This window comes from Bombus vancouverensis, chromosome 9 (assembly GCF_051014615.1).
Source record: "Bombus vancouverensis nearcticus chromosome 9, iyBomVanc1_principal, whole genome shotgun sequence".
NCBI lineage: Eukaryota > Metazoa > Arthropoda > Insecta > Hymenoptera > Apidae > Bombus > Bombus vancouverensis.
Window position 1 is genome coordinate 125,772 of NC_134919.1, and position 27,856 is coordinate 153,627.

Genomic DNA, 27,856 nt, shown 5'->3' on the forward strand with positions numbered 1-27,856 from the left:
TAAGCTTAAAGCATTTTCTATTAGTTTCTTCTGTGTGGTACATCTTTGTGTCAGTATATCATGGTACAATGTTGTCATTTGTCGTTTAATATGTTTCTCTACGTAAATGAATTTTGAGTTGACGTATGCGAATATGTCCAAGTTTTCGACTGCTGTCTTGCTTTTGGAGATAAACGTATTTTCTCTTGTTGTTTCAACTATTTGGGGTGTTCGGTGGATAGTAGGGTATATCCACACAGTGGCTGTTCTCCGGTTTTAGTCAGTGCAAATGTTACTTCTTGCGTTGTTAGTGCGTAAACTGGTTGTGCTGATTCTCTGTTGGTTTTTATTTCCTGGATCTTTGTAGCAATTCCTTCATATAGCACATCGTACTGATCAAATTTGCATGGTGAGGGTGGTTGTGGTTGCCAATAAGTGTATCCGTCTTCAGCGTCTAGACAGTTTCCTTCGCTAAAGGTACATACTGTTCCTGATTTCAGTAGAATTTTGTTCGCCTCGATCCGTACTGGCACAACTGCTGATTTTAAACTTATCCTTACTGTTGCTTGTACGACGACCTTTTCCCAGCTCCCGTATGGGTCTACATACTGTGTTCCCTGGCAGCTGTCGTCGTCTGTTAGCTTGCCGGCTAGGACAAGCGACCTTGTTTCTGTTGCATTATCTTTTAGGCCAACTATAAGGTTTTGTGGTCCGAGTGAAAACGTGCCGTCTTGGTGCATCCTTGCACATTGTTGGTCGGTTGTTTCATGGAGGTATTCGGCGAATCCGTTATGCACTGCCGACGTGTGAGAGTGCATGCCACAGTAATATGCAATTCGAGTTATTTGCACCTTGCATTGCCTTACGTTGGTAAATTCAAATTCTGAGAGTTGAAGTAGTTGTATATAAATATCTTGGGTTTCAGTCATTGTAGGCTGTATGCTGCAGTCCCCGATGGAGTTTAGAGAGATAGTGGTAACGTTGAGGTGGTTGCCATTGCAGTCATATCCTACCAGGCCGTATGCTATTTTGATGAGGGTAAGTACGATGACCAGGCGATTCATCTTCCTATTAACAATTTATTAAATTGTTTCTTACTCTCGAGTTTATTAGAAATAAGAATAATCTTTTATTATTATTAATATATATAAAAAAAAATTTATATTTATATGTTTTTTTTTTTTTTTGTTAAAACTTATTATCGGTGAAAATAAATACCATGAATGTTACCTGGGTTATAATTATATACGTATATGCATACGTATTGGTAAGTAATATAGATGAGATTTGTTTTATCGTTATAAATATATAAGTATATATTATCTATAGGAATAGATATTACAATTATAGCTTGTCTTTGAATATATATATATGTGCGTGTAATGGTAAATATGACGACTTATTTTACGAGTCACTCGGATTATCAATGGAAGTGAGTGTCATAGATATCGCCTACTTTACAACATGCGTGCATATATATATTGGTAAACATAAGTGAAAATTATATGCATAATTATAAATGTCGTTTGTTTAGGTGGATAGCATCAGTATTTGGTCTTGTGCGTAGCATACAAGTACTTTATAGTTCTACGGCGCGGATTGCTATTCCTTGAACTAAAAAGTTTCTTTCAAGGTGAGTTAGATTAGTGTAAACGATCATGCATTGGAGGCATGATATAGCGGGTTGTAGGTCCGCTAGGTTTATATCACACATACGACAGTATGATATTCGTGTTCTTGCAGATACTCCGCATATGAAATGAGTGGGTGGGTCGTCACATAGGTCCTGGTGGTCTGGATCTAAGTTATCGAAACAGTCTTGACAAAGATGACCGTTATCTAAATGGTAGACAGAACGTATCAACCGAACACAGAGGCAAGACTGAACATCCTCCATCGCTTCCAGATCGAATGCGGGTACGGGCCCGTCTGAGTCCTCTATGTTAGGGTTGATGAACTCGCCACCTGTTCTGGACATACATATGAAAACAGTTAATATATATATTTTATAATTTTTTATAAGTTTTGTTCGGACCTATCCCTTTGTACAAATACTGTATCCCTGTATGTGGTATAATATATAATATGTTATGGTTATGTTAGTTGTTGTTTATTATATATATTTTCCTTATCTCTCTCTTTTTTTTCTTTTTTTTTTTATTATTTCTTTTTTGTGTTCAGTACCTAGCATTGCTATTATAATGCTGTATTACATTGTGTTGGCTATTATTTGTGTTGGGGTGCGTATGTGTGGGGTGCGTGCGACGAATTTTCAACATGGTCGCTTGCGTGTATCGTTTGTTTAATGTCAACAGTAGCGTGTTGTTGAAATAGTTAATTTGTTAATCATTATAGTTTATTTTGTAGTGTTTCTGTAATATTGTTTGTGTTTCATGATATTGTGTGTGTCAATACCGTGTGCTACCTTAATGCGATAGCATAGATTGTGTTGTTTTCGAATTTCGATAGTCATTGTTTTGATTATACGTGACTCGCATTTATATAAATCTTGTTTAATTTAGTTAATGTTTTTTTTCTTTTTTTTTTGTGTATTGTGTTACCAGATATTTTGTGTAACGTAACTTTATTCCTTTGCACCGAGTTCAGTCATGTTGTTAATATTTAGTTAGTCTATCTTGATTAATTTCTAACCTATTCCTGTGTTTATTAACCTTTCTTATTTTCCCTATTAATTTATTATTGCATGTACTTGCTATTTGCTATTATTTTGTGTATGATATGAGTTAGTTCCCTTATTAGTGATTAAAACCTACTTGTTAGATTAACATTGTCTGTAATTCTTCAGATTCTACTCTTCCGATGCTGCATCACTTACCTAGATCATTCCCACATCACCTGATTCTTCGATATGCCTTGGATACTTACTACGGTTGTCTTCAATCGTCTTATATCTGTGGCCATAAAGGTACTGTTTAGTTTATTTAGTTTAATATGTGTATAATGCATTGTGTGTGCGACCGCTATTGTGTATTACAAAATCCACTTCTACATGTTAGATATAATAATATAACAATACTACGTAGATTAATACATAATAAGATATCCTTTTACTTTCAATTAATCTATCTTAATTATTTTCTAACCACTTTCTACACTTATCAGCTATTTTATTTCTTCTTGTTAATCTGCGACATTCATGCATGTACACTTCCTTGTATGGTGATTAATTGTTCACGAGGTAAGTTGCACTTCCACTGTTTTAGTTATTCGTTGAACTAACACGTTTTACATTCAAACAGTAATCGGAGCATTTGTAATAAACTTCTTTTTCTTTTCAGGTTTCCGCCATCTGTGTTGTTCGACGAACAGTGCCATGCTTCCATAGTATTGTTATAACATTTAGTACTGTTGTATTTTGCATTAAGGCAGTTGAAGTTATTTTTCAGCTGGCTGTTGTACATGGTGTTTCGCAAACCGAGATCCATAACCTATTTTGCACGTAAACCTTCTCGTATGATGATTACTTGTTCACAAGGTAACTTTCACTTTCAATTTTAATTCAACTTTTAATTTTTATTGAATCAACACGTTGTATATTCAAACAATAATTGGAGTACACCAGATAATTTTCCTTTTTTTTCTTTTAGGTTTTCGCTATCTGTATTATTCGACGAACAATGTCACACTTCCTTTTGATTTATCCATAATATAGTTATAACACTTAGTAACCTTGTATTTTGTACTGAGACAATTGAGACTAATTTATTCACTTATTTTAGGTAGCTGTCATACATTATGTTCCGCGAACAACGATCCATAACCTATACTTACACGTACACTTTCTTGTTTGTTGATCACTTGTTCGCAAGGTAACTTTCACTTTCACTCTTTTAATTATTTATTGAATCAACACGTTTTATATTCAAACAATAATTAGAGTACATATAATAATTTTTCCTTTTCTCTTTTAGGTGTTCGATATCTGTATTATTCGACGAACAGCACTACAACATACACTACTGCACTACGTTGCCCACTGAAATCACTTTATTCATTGCTTATTTCGGTTATGCGCTAGTTTTAGCTTGTTTAAGTGCACTGTTCGCGGAATCCCTTTTACTTCAATCTTGACGTTCTGGTTCTGCAAGATTTCTAGCACCTTGTATGGTCCAGTATATTGATCGGAGAATTTTCCTTTACTAGGTTCTTTTAGTAGATATATCGAATCTCCTGTTTTAAAATCTTGAGGGTTAATTCGTCGATCGTTAGTCTTAGTTTGGATTTTATCAAATTTTCTCTTGCCATTCGTTGTACAGTGTTAATTTTATTGAACAGATCTTCGAGATATTCTGCGCATGTTGGTTCCGTGTTCTCTTCGATTGTTACTTCACCAATAGGTTCTCTGGCTAGATGTCCGAAACTAATTTGTGCGGGGAGAATTTCGTTCCTTTCCTTCATTTTAGTTTTTATTTTACGCCAAGACACAGGTTTACTGACATTGATCCAATTATCCAATTGCTTGCTAATAGCATTTAAGATACAAATTTTTGAGAGTGCCGCAGCCATATTAACCCAAAAATATTTTGTATATAGTATAGTGTGATACCATCCATATTTTCCTGGGGGAATCATAAGATCAGCACTACTTACTATGTTACCTACGTCAAATATTAGATGTAGTAACCAATAAAGTATTTTTAATCCAATTATAATCCAATGGCTAGCATATTTATTCAAGTTTTTATATATATCTTCGACTGGTGATTCCCTGTTTTCTCCCTTTTGATTTCTTTGAGCTCGTTGAACTTGCGTTTCTTCAGCTTGAAAATGTTTAGAATCCTTTTCCTTAGTTACCCTTGTTTCTTCTTCATTTATTTTATTCGCAGCACCTTTATTTTTCTCTACCTTTTCAGGATGAATAGTTTTACTGGAAGTGCTTATTATAATTAAATTATTATTTATTTGTATGGAACGTTTAGGAATATTTTTGGTAGATTTGGAATTATTCTTTGAATTTTTATTACAAACCTTTTTGCTTATAGATTCTGTTTTGGATTTAGGGATAGCTATATTTTTATTTTCTATAGTGTGATCTTCCTTGCAATTTAATGATTTGGCTTTGAGTTCGATAAAGTTTCCTTCTGATGGTTTTATAGAAGTTTTTGAGAGAGATGCACTCACTATCTCTTTTCCTATTATGGTTGAAACATTCACGAAATTCGTGGAGTCTTGCTTTTGTATCTTTGCCAAGTTGAACGTGGAGAGGCGATTTGCACTTCCCAGCGGGTCCAATATCTCTGTGAAGTTAGGCAGTGGATAAGCATTGCCTGTCGTCTCGTCGTTCAATTTCCTAGTTTCTGCTTTGTCTGAAAGTTCTTTGGCACTAATATTATTTATCTTGTTTGGTAACTCAGAAAATTTCTCACTCATGATCCTGTCTATGGCACCGTGCGTCCTTTTATTATTTAACGTGACATTATCCCTTATCACAGCAACGGAATGATGTTTGCATTGAAAAGTTGATTGGTTGAAATGATCAGCATCTCTCTTTTGATTTAGATCTCTATCGAGGTATTTATTTATGCGTTTTTCTTCCCAAGTTATTGCTCTTGTTTCTTTCCTGACATTTTCTTCTATTCCCGGGTTGTTTAGATGTTTCTGCGACGGCGGTACAAATCTCCAGTCCTGGCGGATGTTTACAGTATAGATACTATTGTATGGTGGATGAGCGTTGTTTTGGTTATAATTATCCGAAGGTGTCGGACGTTGGTATCGAATTCTATTGTTCACTTGTTTTAATTCTCGTGTTGCTTTCACGGCTTAGCGGTACGCATCGTCCAAGGATTGGTATCCTGCTATCTTTACTCGTAAATACACCTCGTTTGGGAGCCCCTTAACGAAAGCTTCCCTCGTGTCTCGATCTATCCTATCTTGAAATACGGTGCCGTACTCGTACCTTTCCCCGTTCATTATCGCCAGCCTGAGATCTTTGACGCGTTCTATGTAGTCCAAAATATCTTCTCCCGGTCGTTGAAATATTGTAGCTAATTCCCCTTTATATTCGTTAACCGTTTTTCCCGGACCGAACATATCTTTTAATTTATTCCCGAAATCGTTTAAACTTATTACTTCTGTGTCTTCTACGGCGAGAAACGCGTGTCCGCGAAGCTTATTCGTTAATAATTTTACTAACTGAGATTCTTGATGCCTAGGAACCATGTTTCGTGCACGCTCGCATGCTCTTAAAAATCGAAATACCGAGGGTCGATGTCCGTCGAACACTGGTACTGTCTCTATTGCATCTTTTAACTTAATTGATTGGGGATTAACTTCTATCGGTATTGTCGCTTGGGAAATTATCGGCGATGATACGGGTGTCTTGATTTCCTTTTTTATTTTCAGTGAACGCACATCGTCTTGTAATTTATTCGTTGTTGTACTCATGTCGCGAAAATTCGCATCCCATGCTTTAAGTTTTTCCGATAACATCAAGATCATGCCTTTGTCCAACGATTCTAATTTAGTCGACATTATTTCTTAGGTATATATTTTATCGATAATCGTGACAACTTTAATCCCTTGTGGAGCGAATCGAACCGTTTAAACCAACTTTAATCCTCCGTAGAGCGTATCCCACCGCTGCCACCAAAAATTTATTACTTTACTCTGTTACGTATCTATTTGTTTAAATCGATCAAATCTAAAGTTAAATTTTACTGAAAAATTTTTTTTTTATAGTTTGAGTTTTGAATTTAATCGGAAGGGAAATAAATTGAAATGATATTATTGTGTATTTAATACTGATTTAGATTTCTAATTAATACGGTAGTTGCTGCCACCAGAAATAGTCTAAGGACTATTTCAAAATATTTTATTTTTATTATTTTCTTTTACGCTTAATGGGTAGCGTTAACTGACGCTTAATGCAACTGGTAAACGAATTCCACTTTTCGGCTAACCTGCTATGCGCAGGGATACTAGCACGGGAGAGGATTAAAGCTGGGTAGAATAAATATTTTTCCTCGTTGAACGGATTTTTATTTGAATGTAAAATGGCTTAGGTTATTATATATATATTTTATTAGCTAGATAATATATATTTTAGCGTTGCTGGATTGGATAGGAATGTGAGATTTTTGGTTGTTTTATATAAATTTATTTTTACGTTTGACTTCTTCTTCTCTTTTAATTTCGCTGTAGTAGTTTGCCGTTAGGACCGAAACTCAATTCATTTACTACGATGGATTTTGTCACCACGATTTTCTTGCCTTTTGAGTTTAATAATCGGGGATGATTCTAACGATCCTCTCTGTGTGGGACTCGTGTGATTTCGCAAGCCTTGCCCAAAGACGGGTAATATTTTACCAACAGTGGGAGGAGGAATGCGAAGATCGATGGGTGTTTTCGATAAGCGAAAACACCGTTTGCACAAGCCAACACAGCGAACGATCCTTTGGTTAAATTCTCGAAGGGAAATTGTTCTGTTATATCTCTCTTACAATCGCATGCAATGATGGCAAGAATATCAGTTAATAGCAATGCCGGTATTGTTCTTAATTTTCGATTGACCCCGACGATGTATTTAATAGTCCTTTCTGTGCGGGACTTGTGTGATTTCGCAAGCCTTGCCCAAAGGCGGGTAATATTTTACCAACAATGGGAGGAGGAATGCGAAGATCAGTGGATGTTTCAGTAGTTGAAAACACCGTTCGCACAAGCCGACACAGCGGACAACTCTTTTGTTAAAAGTTTAAACAATGATTCTATCTTCAAAACCGTTCACGAAAATAAAACGAAATCGATGATAGGAAGTTCTAATTCAATTCTCGAGGGCAACGAGATTACCAGAGAAGAAGGAAATTTTCAAAATTAATTTTCTTACCTTGAGGAGTAGGTGCTGTCTGGTGCCATTGCCTCAGCCGCTCCGGTGGTCGTCGAAGTTTTGTTGGGTTTATTATTTGAACTCGAATATAGTTTACTATCAACTCTTACTTTATTTATCTATTTTAATACAGACTGAGCAATTCACTTAGCTGGATTAATACCGCAATTACAATGCGCGTTTGTGTTTAAACGATGAAATGAGGACTTCAAAGATAAAATTTTCTTTTTACTTAGTCGCGACTCTCTTTTCTTGACCGAAAAAATTAAGACCCCGAAACGCAAAATACTATACAAAATTTCTAAACGCAGTGACGAGCGCAATAACGAACGTAGTAATAAATTAATAATGGGCCGTAATAACAAACGATCACAAGAATTATGAACGAACTAATGAGCGAAGAATAATGAGCCGTAAGGAATGAACACTATAAAAAATGAACGAACGCAAATTATAAGAAGAATGGACACTATAATAATGAACAAAGAATAATGAACCGTAATAAGAATGTTCACCAGAATAATAATGAGCGCTGCGCTATGTTGCTACGCTTATTTATAATGCCATCCCCCACGGGGTGGTGGTCCACTGGGGGTACGCTTCCGTGGGAATCGGGATGTTGCAGTTTGGGCTTCTTGGAATCGTACGTGACAAAATGCAAATTCCATATTTCGACTTAGTTTTTATCAGTCCTGTGTTCCGCTGAGCTAGCGTCTAGGAGATTTGAAGCATTCCACGCTGATCTAGTCCTTTCCACGAGAAACTTCCACGTGCTGTACCGTGGGAATTACCGGTGTTCTTCGGCGCGTGGAAGGGCTGGTGGCTGCAGCATCATTATCATTTCAATGTTTACTGGGTAAACACACGCAACTCCGCTGCTCTCCCATAACAAGGACCTCCTCCTTCGAGTTGTTTTGCGTAAGTTTGGATGTTTGCATATTAAGGTTGTTTTTGTGATTTTGATTGTTTTTTCCTTTTTTGCTATTTCCCTAGGCTTCGGTGATCGACGTTCGAACAATGTTTGCGGAGTCGTTTCCATCAGAGGTTCCTTTCCAGACTTCCCTGGTACGTATTTAGTCTTGTTCTTAGTCCGCTTGATTCGTCCTGTTTCGTTTTATTTAAAATATACCGTGTTGTTCTCAGCCCAAGCGAAAGAGGGATTCCGAAGAACCCTTGGGCGACTCGGGAGGACCAATCAAACGCATGCGGCCCTGTGATAAACCACGAGTATCAGAGTGGTTGGAGGAACTATTCAACATTGGTGCCGAGGCCGTGTCGAAATTGGGCTTTGACGATTTGGTTACTTTCGACGAGAATTTCTTCGATGCAGAGACCGTCGTATTGGAGAGGGAACCCCCTCTGGTTGAAATCGTTGATACCGATCGTTGCGTGAAAGTTCGTTTTGCGAATGAAATTCCCGAAGAGGTTTTGGAGGCACATCTTCGTCACCATGCTTCTGGGAGAAAGGGAATTTCCCCTGTTGTGCGCTATTGGTGTAGGCGTGAGTTCAGCGAACTTTATCCCGGAGCTCCTTGCTTCGATTTTGATTTAGTGTAGCTGCTTCAATTTCGTTGGTTCGCTGTTTGATGTTCCTTATTATTATTAATTTTTTGATGTATTTTGTTTTGTGTTCAATATATATATATATATATATATTTTGAATGTGATAGTGTTAGGTTATCTATTTTACGTTTGTTATTTTTTTCAATTTTATATTTCCCCCCTTTTAATTAATTATATATATATATTTTTTTTTTACATTTGTAGTTGCGCATAGAATTTATTAAAGAAAAGTGTTAACAATGTGTTTTCATGATTTGTTTCTCGCGCCTGACTTTCATTAATCCCTAATATTCCTGTCGCCATGACGCGTGTAAATCCAACATGGCTGCTCATAAATGTCATCAGTAAAGTTTTTAGTGACGGGTCTTTAGTTTTGTTTGATATCGAAGTAATTTTTCGTCTGTCGCTCGTTTTTCCTTATTCTACCGCAATTAGAACATTTATTTATTAATATTGTTTTAAAGTGACAATAGTATAATATGTATATATATATATATATATGTTTATGTTGTGTGTCACTTCAATATGGCTAATGTTTTGTAATTCTTCGATTACGTTATTTATTGTTTTGAGTAGTTTATTTTATAGAGTATTCGATAATATAAAACATATGCACTCACACATACATATATATATATATATATATACACGTATTTATATGTATATTTCTCTCGTTCATGTAGTGTTCGTACGAAATGAAATGTTAATTATTTATTTTATATTAATTTCTTTTAATAAGATAGAACACGCACACGCACACGTATATATGTATATATTTCTGGCAAAGTGATTTTCATTTAGATTCTTTTGTGATATAGTGTTGTGTATTTGAGGTTATGTGTCAATCATTTGATTTCATATATACATATATATTTTGTATTGTGACAACATAGTATTGAAGGTTTTGTTTCTAGATTATTGTGCGTTTTATGTGTGTTTACATATTTGTGCTTGATGACAGAATTTCTGTAAGCAATTCCTCAAGTCGTTGCGGTGTTAATTATTTTGAGCGTTTGGCCTGTCGACAGGTTGTCGCTTGGTCCCAAGTGTTGCGTTGTGTGTTCTATTTCTTTTGTAGATTATTAATAGTGGTTTTAGTTTAGAAAATAGATTATTTATATGTTTATATAGAGACATGCATGTTTCATAATGTAGTTCTTATTTTATAATGCTTTACCGGCATGTAGGCTAGTTTTAAGTATGTATTTCAGATTGTAGAATGCACATAGATTAGTAGTAGTTTAGAATATAGATTTTTATATGTTTATATAGAGACATGCATGTTTCGTAGCGTAGTTCTTATTTTATAACTCTTTACCGGAACGTAGGCTAGTTTTAAGTATGTTTCTGTTTAATAGAATGCGCACACATATATATATGTTTCTGACAATGTAACTTTTATTTCTTTAATAATGCAATATTGTATGTTTTATGTATTCGTTAGACTATTAGTTTTTAACTTCGTATATACTTATATTTCATAAATTGATAATATTGTATTTGTTGCATAGTATTATAAGCACTAACACTAATATTTACTAGTTTATTACATATCTAGCATATATGTTTATACTTATATGTAACTCTCCAAGTTGATTGATTAAAATATATTTATATATACATGTATTTCTGGCGCTTCAATTATTTCCCTTTTTGTAGTTATTCTTATTTCCTGGTTTATTTGTTTGGTTCGTAACTCGTTCAATCCGTTAGCTGGTTTTATTTATTTTATTTTATACTGGTTGGATTTATTAGTCGCCCTCGCTTTGTTAATCCTTCCTTTAGTTTCGTAGCGCCGTGTGTTCGTTTGTGCATTCAAATCTTTATTCGCGTGTTTTGTATAGAATGGTTTTCTTGTTCTTGTTACGGCGCGTGCGGAGCGCGGGACGTGACATCCCCGCCCTTGGAGTTCAAATTTCCAAAGGAAATTTGACTGATGGTATCTCTGAGTTCGCTCAAGGCGGACGTAGATGTCGTTGGTAGTTGAGTGACTACCGGTGTTATCGATATCCCTTGAGGCTGTGCTGTTTGATCATCGATATTTCGTCTTCTTTTGAGGTATAGTAGCGGGTGGGTGACTGAGCCGCATATTGCTCCTAATATGGCGATTCACATTCGTAAGTTTCACGTAACTGGTATCCGTGTGCGGCTATATCTATTATCGTTTTGATTAGTTTAAATATTGCGAGTATTCCAAATATTGCTGCACTGACAGTTCCAAATTCCATAAAACCAGTCCATAAGCTTGATACGGTATTTTTCGCTATTGTCGTTAATGTGTTTTGTCCATCATTCCCAGGATGTTTACTGTTCCAGGGACGATTGTTTTTCCTGTTGCTCCTCTGGCCAATGCGTTCAAGACTGCAGATTTTCTGCCGGGAACATGACGTGGTCCCGTAGTGCATCGAGGTCTTTTGGGTATATATTCCGCTCGTGGCCAACGACGATGGTGCTGAATATCGCCACGTTTGGCGCACGTCCGGGCGGAGTTCCTGTGGTGCGATTCCTTTGCCAAACGGGTAGTTCCGAGTAGCATTTTGTTGTATGTCGTACCTTTACTTGTACCGGAATTCATTTGACTATATGGACCGCTTCTCCTGCGATCAAAGCCATGTGTCCTGGGTTTTGGTTATGGTGTATGCAAATTCGTCGGGCGGTAAGTTTGCCAAGCTTAAAGCGTTCTCTATTAGTTTCTTCTGTGTGGTGTATCTTTGTGTCAGTGTATCATGGTATAATGTTTTCATTTCTCGAGTTTATCAGAAATAGGAATAACCTTTTATAGAAAAAGAAAATTTTATATTTATATATATTTGTTAAGGAAATTCGAGGATATGGGAATACAAATTATTGCCTACATTTCCCACACAACAGTTATACATCTATATTACTCTCTGAAGAACGTCTTGCACGCACGCTGGTCGCCAACCGACTATCCTAGATTCTTCTAACATCTGGCAACAGTCTTTTGTCTCCACTAAGACCTTGACGCCCTCTGGCCCTTACACACACACTCTCATGTACAGTGTAAATGTATCACTTCCCTAACAATGTTATATTTTTTTTCTTTCCTTTTTTCTTCTTCCCCTTTTTCTTTTTTTTTTTTTTTGTTTTTTTTATTGTTAAAACCTTTGTTTTATTTTAGGTTTTACGTACTTGTTATCAGTGAAAATAAATATTATGAATACTACTTGGATTGTAATTATATACATATATGCGTACGTATTGGTAAGTAGTATAAGTGAGATTTGTTTTATTGTTATAAATATATAAGTATATATCATCAATAGGAATAAATATCACAAATGTACCTTGTTTTCGAGTATATATATATATATGTGCGTGCAATGGTAAATATGACGGCTTATTTTTATGAGTCACTTGCATTATCAATGGAAGTGAATGTTATAAATATCGCCTACTTTACAACATGCGTGTATATATATATAGTGGTGAACATAAGTGAAAATTATATGCATAGTTATAAATGTTGTTTGTTTACAGGTGGATAGCATCAGTGTTTGGTTTCGTGAGTGGCGTACAAATACTTTACAGTTCCACTGTGTGGATTGCTATTCATGTTCTTCCATCCGTCGTTCAGAAAATGGTTGATGAGTTCGCCATCAGTTCTGTACACACATATAAAAATAGTTAATGTATATATGTAGTATCGTGAGTGAGAGGCCTGGGAGTTGGCGGGTGAACCGCGTGGAATGTCGCGAGAGCCGAGGCGTTTGTTTTTGATCGCGTAGTTTCGGAAAGAGGAGACCTACGTGATCTTGGCTACGAGCGGTTGCCAAGGGACGGGAGAAAAGGAATCAACAAACAGAGTTTGCGAGTGGCGTTGCCGAGAGAGTGTTGATTGCATTTTGTGAAAGTCGAGTCGTTATCTAATTATTTAGTTGTGCTGTTTTCTGTACGTTTGGTGTGAATAGTTCAGGTTGAACAACAATCGTCTTTTTCTGTCCGATTAACATCTGTATCATCCATTCCTTGTAAATATATTATATCACGATATTACATTTTTGGGAGCTCATCCGGGATTGGACAAGACAGAAAACGAAACGGTTTAACAGAGCTATTCGAGCTAGTTGTGAATTTACCGGTACGCGGTGCGATAAAAGACGATATCGTTGACTGTTTAAGTTTGTGTAGTGTGAAAAATGGCAAACGTTGGGGACGAACGATTGTCGGGTGAAGAGGGTTCGACGCTGGAGGAGCTGAGGAGTAAGCTCGCGCGAATGAACCTCCCTATATCTGGTGCGAGGTCAGTGCTGATTGCAAGGCTGAATCGGGCGTGTAGGGCTGGACAATCGTATCCTAAGGGATCGACGGGCGGTGAAGAGCTAACCGGTCAACGAGATTTAGGAAATGTACAGAGAGCTGAGCGTGATTGTAACGAAGATGAAAATTTTGAGAAAATGAATACGAAGGAGTTGAAGGAGCGCCTCGCTAGTTTGGGTTTAAAAACGACGGGAAGAAAAGTAGAATTACGCGCACGGCTACAAGCGGCCATGGATGGTAATGACATATCGTCGGAAGAAGAAAGCGACGACGAAAGTGAGTATGAAGATGATAAAAAAAAACGCAAGAGGATACAAGAGAGGTACGCGAAGGGTGTATCAGGACCGTGATGAATATTGTCGAAGGGCATGTGTTGGTTCGACACTGAGTTTTAGAGACGTCGAAGATGCATTAGAGTCGTTTAGTGGCAACAAAGGTGAAAATGTCGAACGATGGTTCGAGTCGTTCGAGGAAGTCGCTGATACGTGCATGTGGTCGGATGGGCAGAAGGCAGTCTACGCGAGGAAGCTGCTGAAGGGATCAGCGAAAATATTTGCGAGCTTCGAGTGTCATGCCAGGACTTGGCATGAGTTGAAGAGGGGGCTAGTGAAAGAATTTTCGAGGAAAGTCAACAGTAGGCAAGTACATCAGAAACTTGAAGAAACAAAAAAGGAGAGTGATGAAGCATGTTTGGCTTACATGTACCACATGCTCGAAATAGCCAACCATGTGGACATAGAGGAGGAAGCAAAGGTGGAATACATAGTGGATGGAATAATAGACGACGAGAACAATAAGGCTATATTGTACGGCGCTACGTCAATCAAAGAGTTGAGGAAGAGGTTAGTGATGTACGAAGAGCAGAAGAGTCGCAGAGTAAAGTCGATTGTGAAGCCGGCTAAAACCCAGAAGAACGGGAAGCCCAGTCAATCTGTAGATGCAATGAAGAAAAGAAGATGCTTCATTTGCGGTAGTGAGGATCATCTAAGTGTTAAGTGTCCGGAGAGGGGAGATGGTGTTAGGTGTTCCGAGTGCAGCGGATTTGGACATATTGCAGCGAGGTGTACGGCACGACCGAAGGAGACTTGCGTAGTGTCAAGATCCGAAAAGGGGAAGTATGTGAAGGAAGTGGCGATAGATGATTGTAGGTTTGTGGCACTAGTGGATACGGGTAGTGATCTCACGTTCATTCGATCAGACGAGTATGCAAGGTTAGGGTCACCACCGCTAGGTGAATGCACGCTTAAGTTCGACGGTGTTGGTTCCGCTGGCAATGAGACCTGGGGTGAATTCACCAAGGTAATGACGGTTGATGGGTGTAAACTGCCAATCACTTTGCACGTTGTTTCAAACAAAATATTGACGAAGCACGGCCTGTTGTTAGGCACTGATTTTCTGGATCAGGTATAGTTACGGGTTAAACGAGGCGAAGTGACTTTCTTGCGGCTTGACGAACAGACTAACAAAGACGTGCCGGATGTGTTTAGAGTTAACGTGGTAGAACAGACCGACGAAACAGACCTAATACACGTACGGGAACCGCATTATCGTGAAGCGATTCGCGATATCGTTAGGGGGTATACCCGGAGAAAAAGCGGGACGTTGGGATAACGGCAAAAATCGTTTTAAAGAGTGACAAACCTGTGGTTCGAAGGCCGCGAAGATTGGCACCTTCGGAGAAAAAAGAGGTGGACGAGTTGATGGAATTATGGACAAATGAAGGCACAATAAAACCGTCAAACTAAGAATATGCAAGTCCCATAGTTGTAGTTAGAAAGAAAGATGGTTCTATCAGAGTCTGTGTTGATTTTCGCGAGCTTAATGAACTTATTGAGTGTCCACATTTCCCATTGCCTTTAATTGATGATATTTTAGATGCATTGCAAGGTACTCAGTTTTTCACAACGTTGGATTTAAAGAATGGTTTTTTCACGTGTGTTTAGACAAAGACAGCCGAAAATATACATCTTTCGTTACGCCATCGGGCCAATATGAATTTTTGAAGTTGCCGTTTGGTTTAAAGATTTCACCCATTGTGTTTCAGAAGTATATTTTGATGATCTTTAAGGAACGTAGTAGGTAAAGGTATTGTTATCGTGTATATGGATGACATTATTATTCTTGCAAAGAATTTAGAGGAGGCATGGGAACGTTTGCAAATGGTCATAGAGTTAGCTGAGCAGTATGGGCTAATTATAAACTGGGGAAAATGTCGTTTTCTGCAGCAGGAAATTGAATATTTGGGGTATATAGTCTCAAAAAATACCATAAGGCCGTCTACACATAAAACTAGGGCAGTAGCAAACTTTCCCAAGCCAACATCTGTTAAAAAGGTTCAGAGTTTTTTGGGACTTACGGGGTACTTTCGAAAATTTATTAGGGGATACGCGAAGATTGCTAAGCCTTTGACGGATTTGTTGAAAAAGGAGGTAAAATTTCAGTTCGGCGATCGAGAAGTAGAGGCCTTTGAAATCTTGAAAACAGCGCTTGTCAACGAACCAGTGTTAAAGTTGTATAGAATGGGCGCGGAGACTGAGTTGCATACAGACGCGTCCGCAGAGGGTTACGGAGCAATTTTAATGCAACTAGATCTGGACGATGGAAAATTCCATCCGGTCTACTTTGCCAGCGGAAAAACAACTCCCGCCGAGGCAAAGTACACCAGTTACGAACTGGAAGTACTAGCAATTGTAAAAGCGTTGAACAAGTTTAGAATATATCTGTTAGGTATGCCGTTTACTATCGTCACGGATTGCCAAGCGTTTGCTATGACAATGAAAAAGAAAGATTTGTGTGTGCGTGTAGCCAGATGGGCCTTGTTACTAGACGAGTTTAAGTATCAGGTGTGTCATAGGCCAGGTAAAAGCATGCAGCATGTGGATGCTCTGAGTAGAAACCCCCTGCCGAGCACTATGTATGTAACGGAAAGTGAAGACGGGCTGATTGCACGGTTGAGAAGTGCACAGAACAAGGACGTTGAAGTCCGTAGGATTTTAGACGCCGCAACGTGCAATCAGGTCGATGGGTATGTAATAAGGAACAATATTTTGTATAAAGAGTGTAAGGATGATGTGTTAATAGTAGTACCGAAGGCTATGCAGGTTCAGGTAGTCAGGCAGGCGCACGAGCGTGGGCATTTTGGGGTCTCCAAAACAGAAGCTATAGTCAAGAAGGACTTTTGGTTTAAGGGGCTACGTGAAAAGGTCGAGCATGTGGTATCTAACTGTCTCGATTGTATCCTAGCCGAACGAAAATTGGGCAAGCAAGAGGGATATCTAAATCCGTTAGACAAAGGTGACACACCGTTAGACACTTACCATATTGACCATGTGGGCCCTATGACAGCTACAAAGAAAAGATACGCACACATCTTTGTAGTAGTGGATGCGTTCACGAAGTTTACGTGGCTTTATCCTACTAGATCTACTGATACCGCGGATGTTATCGATCGACTGAAGAAGCAAGCGGCTGTTTTTGGGAACCCACGACGAATTATCTCTGATCGGGGAACAGCGTTCACATCCAACGCGTTCCAAGAGTACTGCGAAGAAGAAAATATAAAGCATTTATTAGTCACGACGGGGGCGTCGAGGGGGAACGGGCAGGTAGAGAGGGTAAACAGGACACTCATACCTTTACTAACTAAACTGACTGCCCCTAAACCCGATGATTGGTATAAACATGTCGACCAAGCACAGAAATACCTGAATTTTACATTAAACAGGAGCACGGGAAAAACTCCTTTCCAGCTACTTGTCGGGGTCGAGATGCAAACTAAAGAAGACCCACAGATCCGAAAATTGGTTGAAGAAGAATGGGTGGTGGAATTCGAAGAGCAACGTCGTGAACTGCGTGAGGACGCGAAAAAGAAAATTGCTGCTACTCAAGAGGAAAATCGGAGGCACTACAACAAAAGAAGAAAAGGTGCGAAACAGTACCTAAGTGGAGAGTTGGTGGCCATAAAGAGAACGCAGTTTGGCCCAGGATTAAAACTGGGAGGAAGATTTTTGGGTCCGTACCGGATAGTGCGAGCAATGCGGAATGATCGCTACATTGTGGAGAAGGTAGGAGAGCATGAGGGGCCAAAACGGTCATCAACTACTGCTGATTTTATGAAACCTTGGGTCATAAACGCCGAAAGTGACGCATCTGATGACAGCGAGATAGAAGGCAACATCTGAGGGCAGATGTTATCGCAGGATGGCCGAGTGTAGTATCGTGAGTGAGAGGCCTGGGAGTTGGCGGGTGAACCGCGTGGAATGTCGCGAGAGCCGAGGCGTTTGTTTTTGATCGCGTAGTTTTGGAAAGAGGAGACCTACGTGATCTTGGCCACGAGCGGTTGCCAAGGGACGGGAGAAAAGGAATCAACAAACAGAGTTTGCGAGTGGCGTTGCCGAGAGAGTGTTGATTGCATTTTGTGAAAGTCGAGTCGTTATCTAATTATTTAGTTGTGCTGTTTTCTGTACGTTTGGTGTGAATAGTTCAGGTTGAACAACAATCGTCTTTTTCTGTCCGATTAACATCTGTATCATCCATTCCTTGTAAATATATTATATCACAATATTACATATATATATTATTTATTGTTTTTTTATATATATAATTTTCGTTTGGATCTGTTCCTTTGTACGAATACTGTATCCCTGCATATAATATAATATATATAATATGTTATAATTATGTTAGTTGTTATTTATTATATATATTTTCCTTAACTCTCTCCCCCTTTTTCTTGTGTTTTTTTTTTTTTTTATTAGTACCTAACATTGCTATTATGATGCTGTATTGTATTGCATTGGCTGTTATTTGTATGTGCGCGCGACGAATTTTTCAACATGGTCGCTCGCGTGTCTCTTTGGTATGGCGTTGGTTTAATGTCAACAGTAACGTGTTGTTGAAATAACTAATTAATTGTTAATCACTATAATTTTATTTAGTAGTGTTTTGTAATATTGTTTTGTGTTTCATGATATTGTGTGTGTCAATACCGTGTGCTACTTTAATGCGATAGCATGGATTGTATTGTTACCGAATTTCAATAGTCATTGTTTCGATTATACGTGACTTGCATTTATGTAAGTCTCGTTTAATTTAGTTAATGTTTTGTGTATTGTGTTACCAGTTATTTCGTGTAGCATAACTTTATTCCTTTGCACCGAGTTCAGTCATGTCTTGTCGTTAATATTTAGTTAGTCTATCTTGATTAATATATATATTTAACAAATATTTAAGAAACAATGGCGAGTGTAGTGGAATCGTTGGACGAAGAAATGGTTTTGACATTGTCGGAAAAGCTTAAAGCATGGGATGCGAACTTTCGCGATATGAGTGCAAAACTCGCCGAATTACAAAGCGGCTTATTCGAACTTAAAACAAGAACCTAAAACACCCATATCGCCGCCGACAACGCAACAAGAGACGGTCCAGCCGAGTGGACATACCCAGCCAATTAAGCTAAAAGATGCGATCGAATCGGTGCCAGTGTTTGACGGATATCGACCATCGGTATTCCACTTTTTAAGAGCTTGTGAGCGCGCGCGAAATATGATTCCCAGATATCAAGAACCTCAATTGGTAAAATTGTTAGTAAATAAGCTCCGTGGACACGCGCTCCTCGCCATCGAAGACACAGAATTAATGAGTCTAAACGATTTCGGAAACAAATTAAAGGATCTATTCGGCCCAAAGAAATCTCTTAACGAATATAAAGGGGAATTAGGAACGATATTTCAACGACCCGGGGAAGACATATTACATTATATGGATCGCGTTAGAAATCTTAGATTGGCAATAATGGACGGAGAAAGAGGCGACTACGGCATCATATCCCCCGATATCCAAGATACTATAGATTGGGAAACGAAAGAAGCTTTCGTTAAAGGACTTCCGAACGAGGTATATGTGCGAGTAAAAATAGCAGGGTACCATACTTTAGAAGATGCGTATCGTCAAGCCGTCAAAGCAACACACGAATTGAAACAAATAACCGATAGAACGCGACCCCAACGACCGACACCCTCGAACTATTACAGACGCGACAACGCACATCCTTCGAACACTAACAACAATATCAGGAACAACCGCCAAGATCGAAGATCGCTACCTCCATCGCAGAATTTTTTGAATTCTACAAGACAAAATATCACGTGTAACTATTGCAAAAAACCCGGGCATCTAGTGAAAGACTGTTACAAATTTAAAGCCCGAGTAGATGCCGGATTAATCGTACCCTATGCTTCGAGACCATCGGGAAACCAAACACGTCCTTCGGGAGAATGGGGCGAGCCACGAAGGAACGATACGCCGAATCGCCCAAGAGTACAGGCGGCAACCAGGCGACCGGCGCCGACGGCAACAAACACAACAAGGACAGCCACCCCCGCGAGATCGACTCCACCACCCATAACGAGAGACAGAGCGAACGCAATGTCGACCATAAGATCGAACGAACAACCACTAAATATTGTGGGGGAGTCATCCCACAACCAAACGAGGTCACAGACAGAGAATCCAGAATCTCAAGGCAAAAGGAAAAGAGGGAAGCACAAGCAACCGGCGAAGGAAAATCATCAGGAGTTGAATTCAGATTCGGAAGGCGACCTCTCCGAATTATTTCAATAAAATTTAACGATTCCCCAACGACCCCAACTGCACGAATAGTTTCCCCAGATCTAAAGACTAAGACGAGTTTATTATTAGACTCTGGATCGGAAATCAACATTATCAAGAAACCTGCTATACTCGATTCAGCCATCATCGACGAAAAGGAATCAATCGAAGTGCGAGGAATTACGGCAACGAGCCTGGTCTTCTTAGGGCAGACGGTAATACAGGTTGCGGGCCATCCGGTTGTTTTTCATGTAGTCCATGATTCATTGCTAATCGATCAAGACGGAATCCTAGGATCCGAATTTTTTGCAGGTTGTAAGGCTCGTTTAGATTATGAGGGAAAACATATCAGATGGGGAAATATTTATATTCCCTTCGATACTAAAGAAAAAATAATTATACCGAAGCGAAGTTCAATAACGTGTTCGATTAATATCGCTAATCCAGAGATAAAAGAGGGATTTATTCCAAGAATCGAGCCGAACAAGGGAATCTATTTTGGTAATGCAGTTGTGAGGAATCATAAAGGAAAAGGTTACATAAGAGTAATAAATACTGCTTCGAGAGATTACGTATTTACAACACCAACGATGGTAATTAAAGAATTTGAAAATCCCCCGTCCCCGCTTCCTAGGACAGCGTGCAATACAGTTCTAAGATCGGAGGAAAGTAGATACGATAAAATAAATGAGTTACTACGACTCGAACATTTGAACGAAGAAGAAAAGGAAAATGCTAAAAAATTGATTCGTAATAATCAAGATAGGTTTCATATTCCAGGAGATACATTGGAAGCAACCGAAGTTCTGGAACATAGGATAATTACAACGGATAATATACCCATCAATACTAAACAGTATCGATATCCACCAATACATCGAGAAGAAATAAATCGACAGGTCCAAGAACTACTAGATACGGACGTAGTGGAACCATCAATATCTCCATATAACTCCCCGTTATGGATTGTACCCAAAAACCCGATTCGCAAGGAAATAAGCGCTGGAGATTAATCATCGATTATAGAAAATTGAACGATAAAACGATTGGCGATGCCTTCCCACTACCCAACATTACAGAAATATTGGATCAATTAGGAAGTGCAAAATATTTTTCCACGTTTGACTTGGCATCGGGCTTTCACCAGATCCGTATGTCACAGGAAGATGCCCACAAAACTGCATTTTCGACACCATACGGGCATTTTCAATTCAAAAGAATGCCCTTTGGATTAAAAGATGCCCCAGCAACATTTCAACGTTTGATGAATTCAATATTATCTGGTCTGCAAGGAATAGAACTATTCGTCTATCTGGATGACATAGTGATTTATTCCACGTCTCTCCAAGAACACGAAATTAAATTTAATAAATTAATGGAAAGACTGAGGAAAGCTAAATTACGATTACAACCTGATAAGTGCGAATTTTTACGACACGAGGTGAATTATTTAGGACATATAATTAGTGAGGATGGCGTGAAACCCGACCCAAAGAAAGTCGAAGCCGTATCAAAATTTCCACGACCAAAGAGGGCGAAAAATATCAAACAATTTCTGGGACTAGCAGGATATTACAGAAGATTTATACCCCGATTTCCCCAAGGTCGCGAAACCATTGACACAACTATTAAAGAAAGACACTCCCTTTAAATGGACAGAAAATCAAGAAAACGCATTCAATAATTTAAAGACAGCGTTAGTGACGAAACCCATCCTGCAATATCCAGACTTTTCTAAACCCTTTAACCTTACTACAGACGCATCAGGATATGCAATAAGCGGTGTACTGAGTCAAGGGCCAATCGGAAAGGATTTGCCGATTGCGTATGCCTCAAGGCTATTAAATCCCGCCGAACAAAACTACTCTACCATAGAAAAGGAGTGTCTGGCAATTGTTTACAGCGCAATGCACTTCCGACCGTATCTTTACGGAAGAAAGTTTACCATCGTAACCGATCATAAACCTTTAGTGTGGATGCATTCTATCAAAGATCCTACTTCAAGAATTTGGAAAGGGAAATTAAAGTTATCGGACTTCGAATTTGATATTGTATACAAAGAAGGCAGGGCGAACGCAAACGCAGACGCATTATCTAGGAACCCTCCGGAAGTTTGTTTACCAATCAGAAAGAGAGAGGAAGTCTCACCGATTCGCTATCCTGTCTCAAAAAGATTCGAAATAGATACGTCAACCGAAGACTCTCCCATATTCGAAGCTAAACCATACGTCTTGCCTCAATCCAGTGATTCTAAAAATCAAGGAAAGGGTTTTACCCGAAAACATTTTACAATAGAAGAAACCCCCATAAAATATTTAGACCAAGCATTAGAAGAAATCGATGTAAGTACAGATAGAGAAATAACCAATCGAGAAAAAGAAGGCACGGATACAACAAGCGAAAAAGAGACCTCCACTGTAATTCCAGAACTAATTCAACAAGGAGAAAAGGACACGAGACCTACGATAACTGCGGAACTAAGAATTTCAGAAACCCGAGACTCAATTGCGAGAGTAAATGACCATAAAGTAGTATTTATAGATATACATGGCAATCCGATAGATAAAGGAGCCTTAGAAATGAAGGAAACGGGAAAATTACCTCGTTATGAAGATTTAATGTTAGAAAAAGCAAGATTGAATTACGATTCTGGAAAATACATTGTATTCCTACCGATAAAGGAAAATAGAAATATTCCAATAACACCAGAAAATTTATTAAACTCGCTAAGATCTCTATTAGACGCAGTAAATGAAAAACAGTTAACTTCGTTCAGCATTAGCAAAGGAAACTTGGAGGAAATACCCTGGCGATATACAATCAGAAAATTAAAGGAAATATTTATGGAAAAACCCTTAACCATCACCATTTGCACTGGGGAAGTAATTACCCCATCTGTGGAAGCGCGGAACAACATAATACGAGAAAAACATGAATCAAGCGTAGCAGGACACAAAGGAATAACAAAAACTTATCAAAGAATACGACAACATTACTATTGGGAAAATATGAAAAAGGAAATTCAAGATTACGTAAGAACATGTAAGGAATGTCAATTGAAGAAACTCACAAGAATAAAAGCAAAGCAACCAATGGTACTTACAGACACACCAGGTAAAGCGTTCGATAAGGTTAGTATGGATATTATAGGTCCATTATCAAAAACCCAAAAGGGAAACGAATATATATTAACTATCCAAAACTTATTAACAAAATACTCAATTGGGATTCCACTAGGAGGAATCTCTTCAGCCGAGATAGCGGACGTTTCTGTAAAGCGATTTATTTGTCGTTTCGGGTCACCGAGAGCTATTCTCACTGATCAAGGAACGAACTTTACATCCTCACTAATGAAGAAAGTAGCAAAGAGATTCCGCATCAAACAATATACCACGACGGCATATCATCCACAAAGTAACGGTTCAATCGAAAGATCTCACCACGTGCTGATAGAATATCTCAAATTATACATTGAAAATTCCAAAAATTGGGACGAATGGGTAGAATTAGCTATGTTTTCCTATAATACCTCTGTACACGAAGGAACGAAATTCTCCCCACACGAATTAGTTTTTGGACATCTAGCCAGAGAACCTACTGGTGAAGTAATAATCGAAGAGAACATGGAACCAACTTACGCAGAATATCTCGAAGATCTGTTCGATAAAATTAACACCGTACAACGAATGGCAAGAGAAAATTTGATAAAATCCAAACTAAGATCAAAAGAATATTACTACCGACGAATCAACCCCCAAGATTTTAAAATAGGAGATTCGATATATTTACTAAAGGAACCCAGTAAAGGAAAATCTCCGATCAATATACTGGACCATACAAAGTGCTAGAAATCTTGCAGAACCAAAACGTCAAGATCGAAGTAAAAGGGATTCCGCGAACGGTGCATTTAAACAAGTTAAAACTAGCGCATAATCGAAATAAGCAACGAATAAAGCGATTTCAGTGGGCAACGTAGTGCGGTACTATATGTTATAGTGCTGTTCGTCGAATAATACAGATACCGAACACCTAAAAGGAAAAAGGAAAATTATTATACGTGTTTCAATTATTGCTTAAATATAAAACGTGTTAACTCAATGAACAATTAACTAGTGAAAGTGAAAGTTACCTTGTGAACAAGTGATCAACATACAAGAAAGTGTACGTGCAAGTATAGGTTATGGATCGTTGTTCGTGGAACACAATGTATGACAGCTACCTAAAATAAGTGAATAAATTAGTTTCAATTGCCTCGGTGCAAAATACAGGGTTACTAAATGTTATAACTATATTATGGATAAATCAAAAGGAGGTATAACACTGTTCGTTGAATAATACAGATAGCGAAAACCTAAAAAGAAAAAGGGAAAATTATTATGTGTACGCCAATTATTGTTTGAATATACAACATGTCAATTCAATAAATAATTAAAAGAGGGGAAGTGAAAGTTACCTTGTAAACAAGTAATCATCATACAAGAAGGTCTACATGCAAAATAGGTTATGGTTCCCTGCTTGCGGAACACCATGTACCAGCTGAAAATAAACGAACGAATTAACTTCAATTGCCTTAATGCAAAGAGCAGCATCGCTAAATGTTATAACGGTGCTGTGGAGGCGTGGCACTGTTCGTCGAATGACACAGATAGCGGAAACTTGGAAAAAGAAAAGAAGTTTATTACGAATGTTCCAATTACTGTTTGAATGTAAAACGTGTTAGTTCAACGAATAACGAAAACATTGAAAGTGCAACTTACCTCGTGAACAATCAATCACCATACAAGGAAGTGTACATGCATGGATTTCGCAGATTAACAAGAAGAAATAAAATAGCTGATAAATATAGAAAGTGGTTAGAAAATAATTAAGATAGATTAATTGAGAGTTAGTAATAAATATAACCGGAGTAAAAGGATATTTTATTATGTATTAATCTACGTAGTATTGTTATATTATTATATCTAACATGTAGAAGTGGATTTTGTACGCATATATGTATATAATTACAATCCAAGTAGTATTCATAATATTTATTTTCACTGATAACAAGTACGTAAAACCTAAAATAAAACAAAGGTTTTAACAATAAAAAAAAAAAACAAAAAAAAAAAAGAAAAAGGGGAAGAAGAAAAAAAAGAAGAAAAAAGGAAAGAAAAAAAATATAATATATATAAATATAAAATTTTCTTTTTCTATAAAAGGTTATTCCTATTTCTGATAAACTCGAGAAATGAAAACATTATACCATGATACACTGACACAAAGATACACCACACAGAAGAAACTAATAGAGAACGCTTTAAGCTTGGCAAACTTACCGCCCGACGAATTTGCATACACCATAACCAAAACCCAGGACACATGGCTTTGATCGCAGGAGAAGCGGTCCATATAGTCAAATGAATTCCGGTACAAGTAAAGGTACGACATACAACAAAATGCTACTCGGAACTACCCGTTTGGCAAAGGAATCGCACCACAGGAACTCCGCCCGGACGTGCGCCAAACGTGGCGATATTCAGCACCATCGTCGTTGGCCACGAGCGGAATATATACCCAAAAGACCTCGATGCACTACGGGACCACGTCATGTTCCCGGCAGAAAATCTGCAGTCTTGAACGCATTGGCCAGAGGAGCAACAGGAAAAACAATCGTCCCTGGAACAGTAAACATCCTGGGAATGATGGACAAAACACATTAACGACAATAGCGAAAAATACCGTATCAAGCTTATGGACTGGTTTTATGGAATTTGGAACTGTCAGTGCAGCAATATTTGGAATACTCGCAATATTTAAACTAATCAAAACGATAATAGATATAGCCGCACACGGATACCAGTTACGTGAAACTTACGAATGTGAATCGCCATATTAGGAGCAATATGCGGCTCAGTCACCCACCCGCTACTATACCTCAAAAGAAGACGAAATATCGATGATCAAACAGCACAGCCTCAAGGGATATCGATAACACCGGTAGTCACTCAACTACCAACGACATCTACGTCCGCCTTGAGCGAACTCAGAGATACCATCAGTCAAATTTCCTTTGGAAATTTGAACTCCAAGGGCGGGGATGTCACGTCCCGCGCTCCGCACGCGCCGTAACAAGAACAAGAAAACCATTCTATACAAAACACGCGAATAAAGATTTGAATGCACAAACGAACACACGGCGCTACGAAACTAAAGGAAGGATTAACAAAGCGAGGGCGACTAATAAATCCAACCAGTATAAAATAAAATAAATAAAACCAGCTAACGGATTGAACGAGTTACGAACCAAACAAATAAACCAGGAAATAAGAATAACTACAAAAAGGGAAATAATTGAAGCGCCAGAAATACATGTATATATAAATATATTTTAATCAATCAACTTGGAGAGTTACATATAAGTATAAACATATATGCTAGATATGTAATAAACTAGTAAATATTAGTGTTAGTGCTTATAATACTATGCAACAAATACAATATTATCAATTTATGAAATATAAGTATATACGAAGTTAAAAACTAATAGTCTAACGAATACATAAAACATACAATATTGCATTATTAAAGAAATAAAAGTTACATTGTCAGAAACATATATATATGTGTGCGCATTCTATTAAACAGAAACATACTTAAAACTAGCCTACGTTCCGGTAAAGAGTTATAAAATAAGAACTACGCTACGAAACATGCATGTCTCTATATAAACATATAAAAATCTATATTCTAAACTACTACTAATCTATGTGCATTCTACAATCTGAAATACATACTTAAAACTAGCCTACATGCCGGTAAAGCATTATAAAATAAGAACTACATTATGAAACATGCATGTCTCTATATAAACATATAAATAATCTATTTTCTAAACTAAAACCACTATTAATAATCTACAAAAGAAATAGAACACACAACGCAACACTTGGGACCAAGCGACAACCTGTCGACAGGCCAAACGCTCAAAATAATTAACACCGCAACGACTTGAGGAATTGCTTACAGAAATTCTGTCATCAAGCACAAATATGTAAACACACATAAAACGCACAATAATCTAGAAACAAAACCTTCAATACTATGTTGTCACAATACAAAATATATATGTATATATGAAATCAAATGATTGACACATAACCTCAAATACACAACACTATATCACAAAAGAATCTAAATGAAAATCACTTTGCCAGAAATATATACATATATACGTGTGCGTGTGCGTGTTCTATCTTATTAAAAGAAATTAATATAAAATAAATAATTAACATTTCATTTCGTACGAACACTACATGAACGAGAGAAATATACATATAAATACGTGTATATATATATATATATATATATATATGTATGTGTGAGTGCATATGTTTTATATTATCGAATACTCTATAAAATAAACTACTCAAAACAATAAATAACGCAATCGAAGAATTACAAAACATTAGCCATATTGAAGTGACACACAACATAAACATATATATATATATATATACATATTATACTATTGTCACTTTAAAACAATATTAATAAATAAATGTTCTAATTGCGGTAGAATAAGGAAAAACGAGCGACAGA

General features: G+C 37.7%; 2 protein-coding genes across 5 annotated transcripts; one reads left to right on the forward strand and one right to left on the reverse strand.

The window, feature by feature from the left end:
• Positions 1-27,612, reverse strand: LOC117162549 (uncharacterized). Its single transcript, XM_076621699.1, has 3 exons — positions 26,133-27,612; positions 25,594-25,933; positions 1-1,047 (listed from the first exon to the last, which is right to left on the reverse strand). Exon 3 carries the CDS (start codon positions 1,041-1,043, stop codon positions 198-200), a length of 846 nt encoding a protein of 281 aa, XP_076477814.1. The 5' UTR covers positions 1,044-1,047; positions 25,594-25,933; positions 26,133-27,612; the 3' UTR covers positions 1-197.
• LOC117162550 (uncharacterized) lies at positions 2,519-15,403 on the forward strand. Of its 4 annotated transcripts, none has more exons than XR_013059261.1 (6): positions 2,519-2,604; positions 2,786-2,905; positions 3,279-3,324; positions 3,387-3,475; positions 3,588-8,887; positions 8,966-11,011. XR_013059261.1 is itself a non-coding variant. In XM_076621697.1 (4 exons), exon 4 carries the CDS (start codon positions 13,901-13,903, stop codon positions 15,074-15,076), a length of 1,176 nt encoding a protein of 391 aa, XP_076477812.1. In that variant the 5' UTR covers positions 6,140-8,740; positions 8,816-8,887; positions 8,966-11,502; positions 11,702-13,900; the 3' UTR covers positions 15,077-15,403. The 4 variants fall into 4 exon arrangements, 2 of the variants coding, with proteins under 2 accessions (XP_076477812.1, XP_076477811.1); XR_013059260.1 differs by having other exon boundaries at positions 3,912-8,887; XM_076621697.1 differs by lacking the exons at positions 2,519-2,604; positions 2,786-2,905; positions 3,279-3,324; positions 3,387-3,475 and adding an exon at positions 11,702-15,403 and having other exon boundaries at positions 6,140-8,740; positions 8,816-8,887; positions 8,966-11,502.
• Positions 27,613-27,856: the final 244 nt, after the last annotated feature.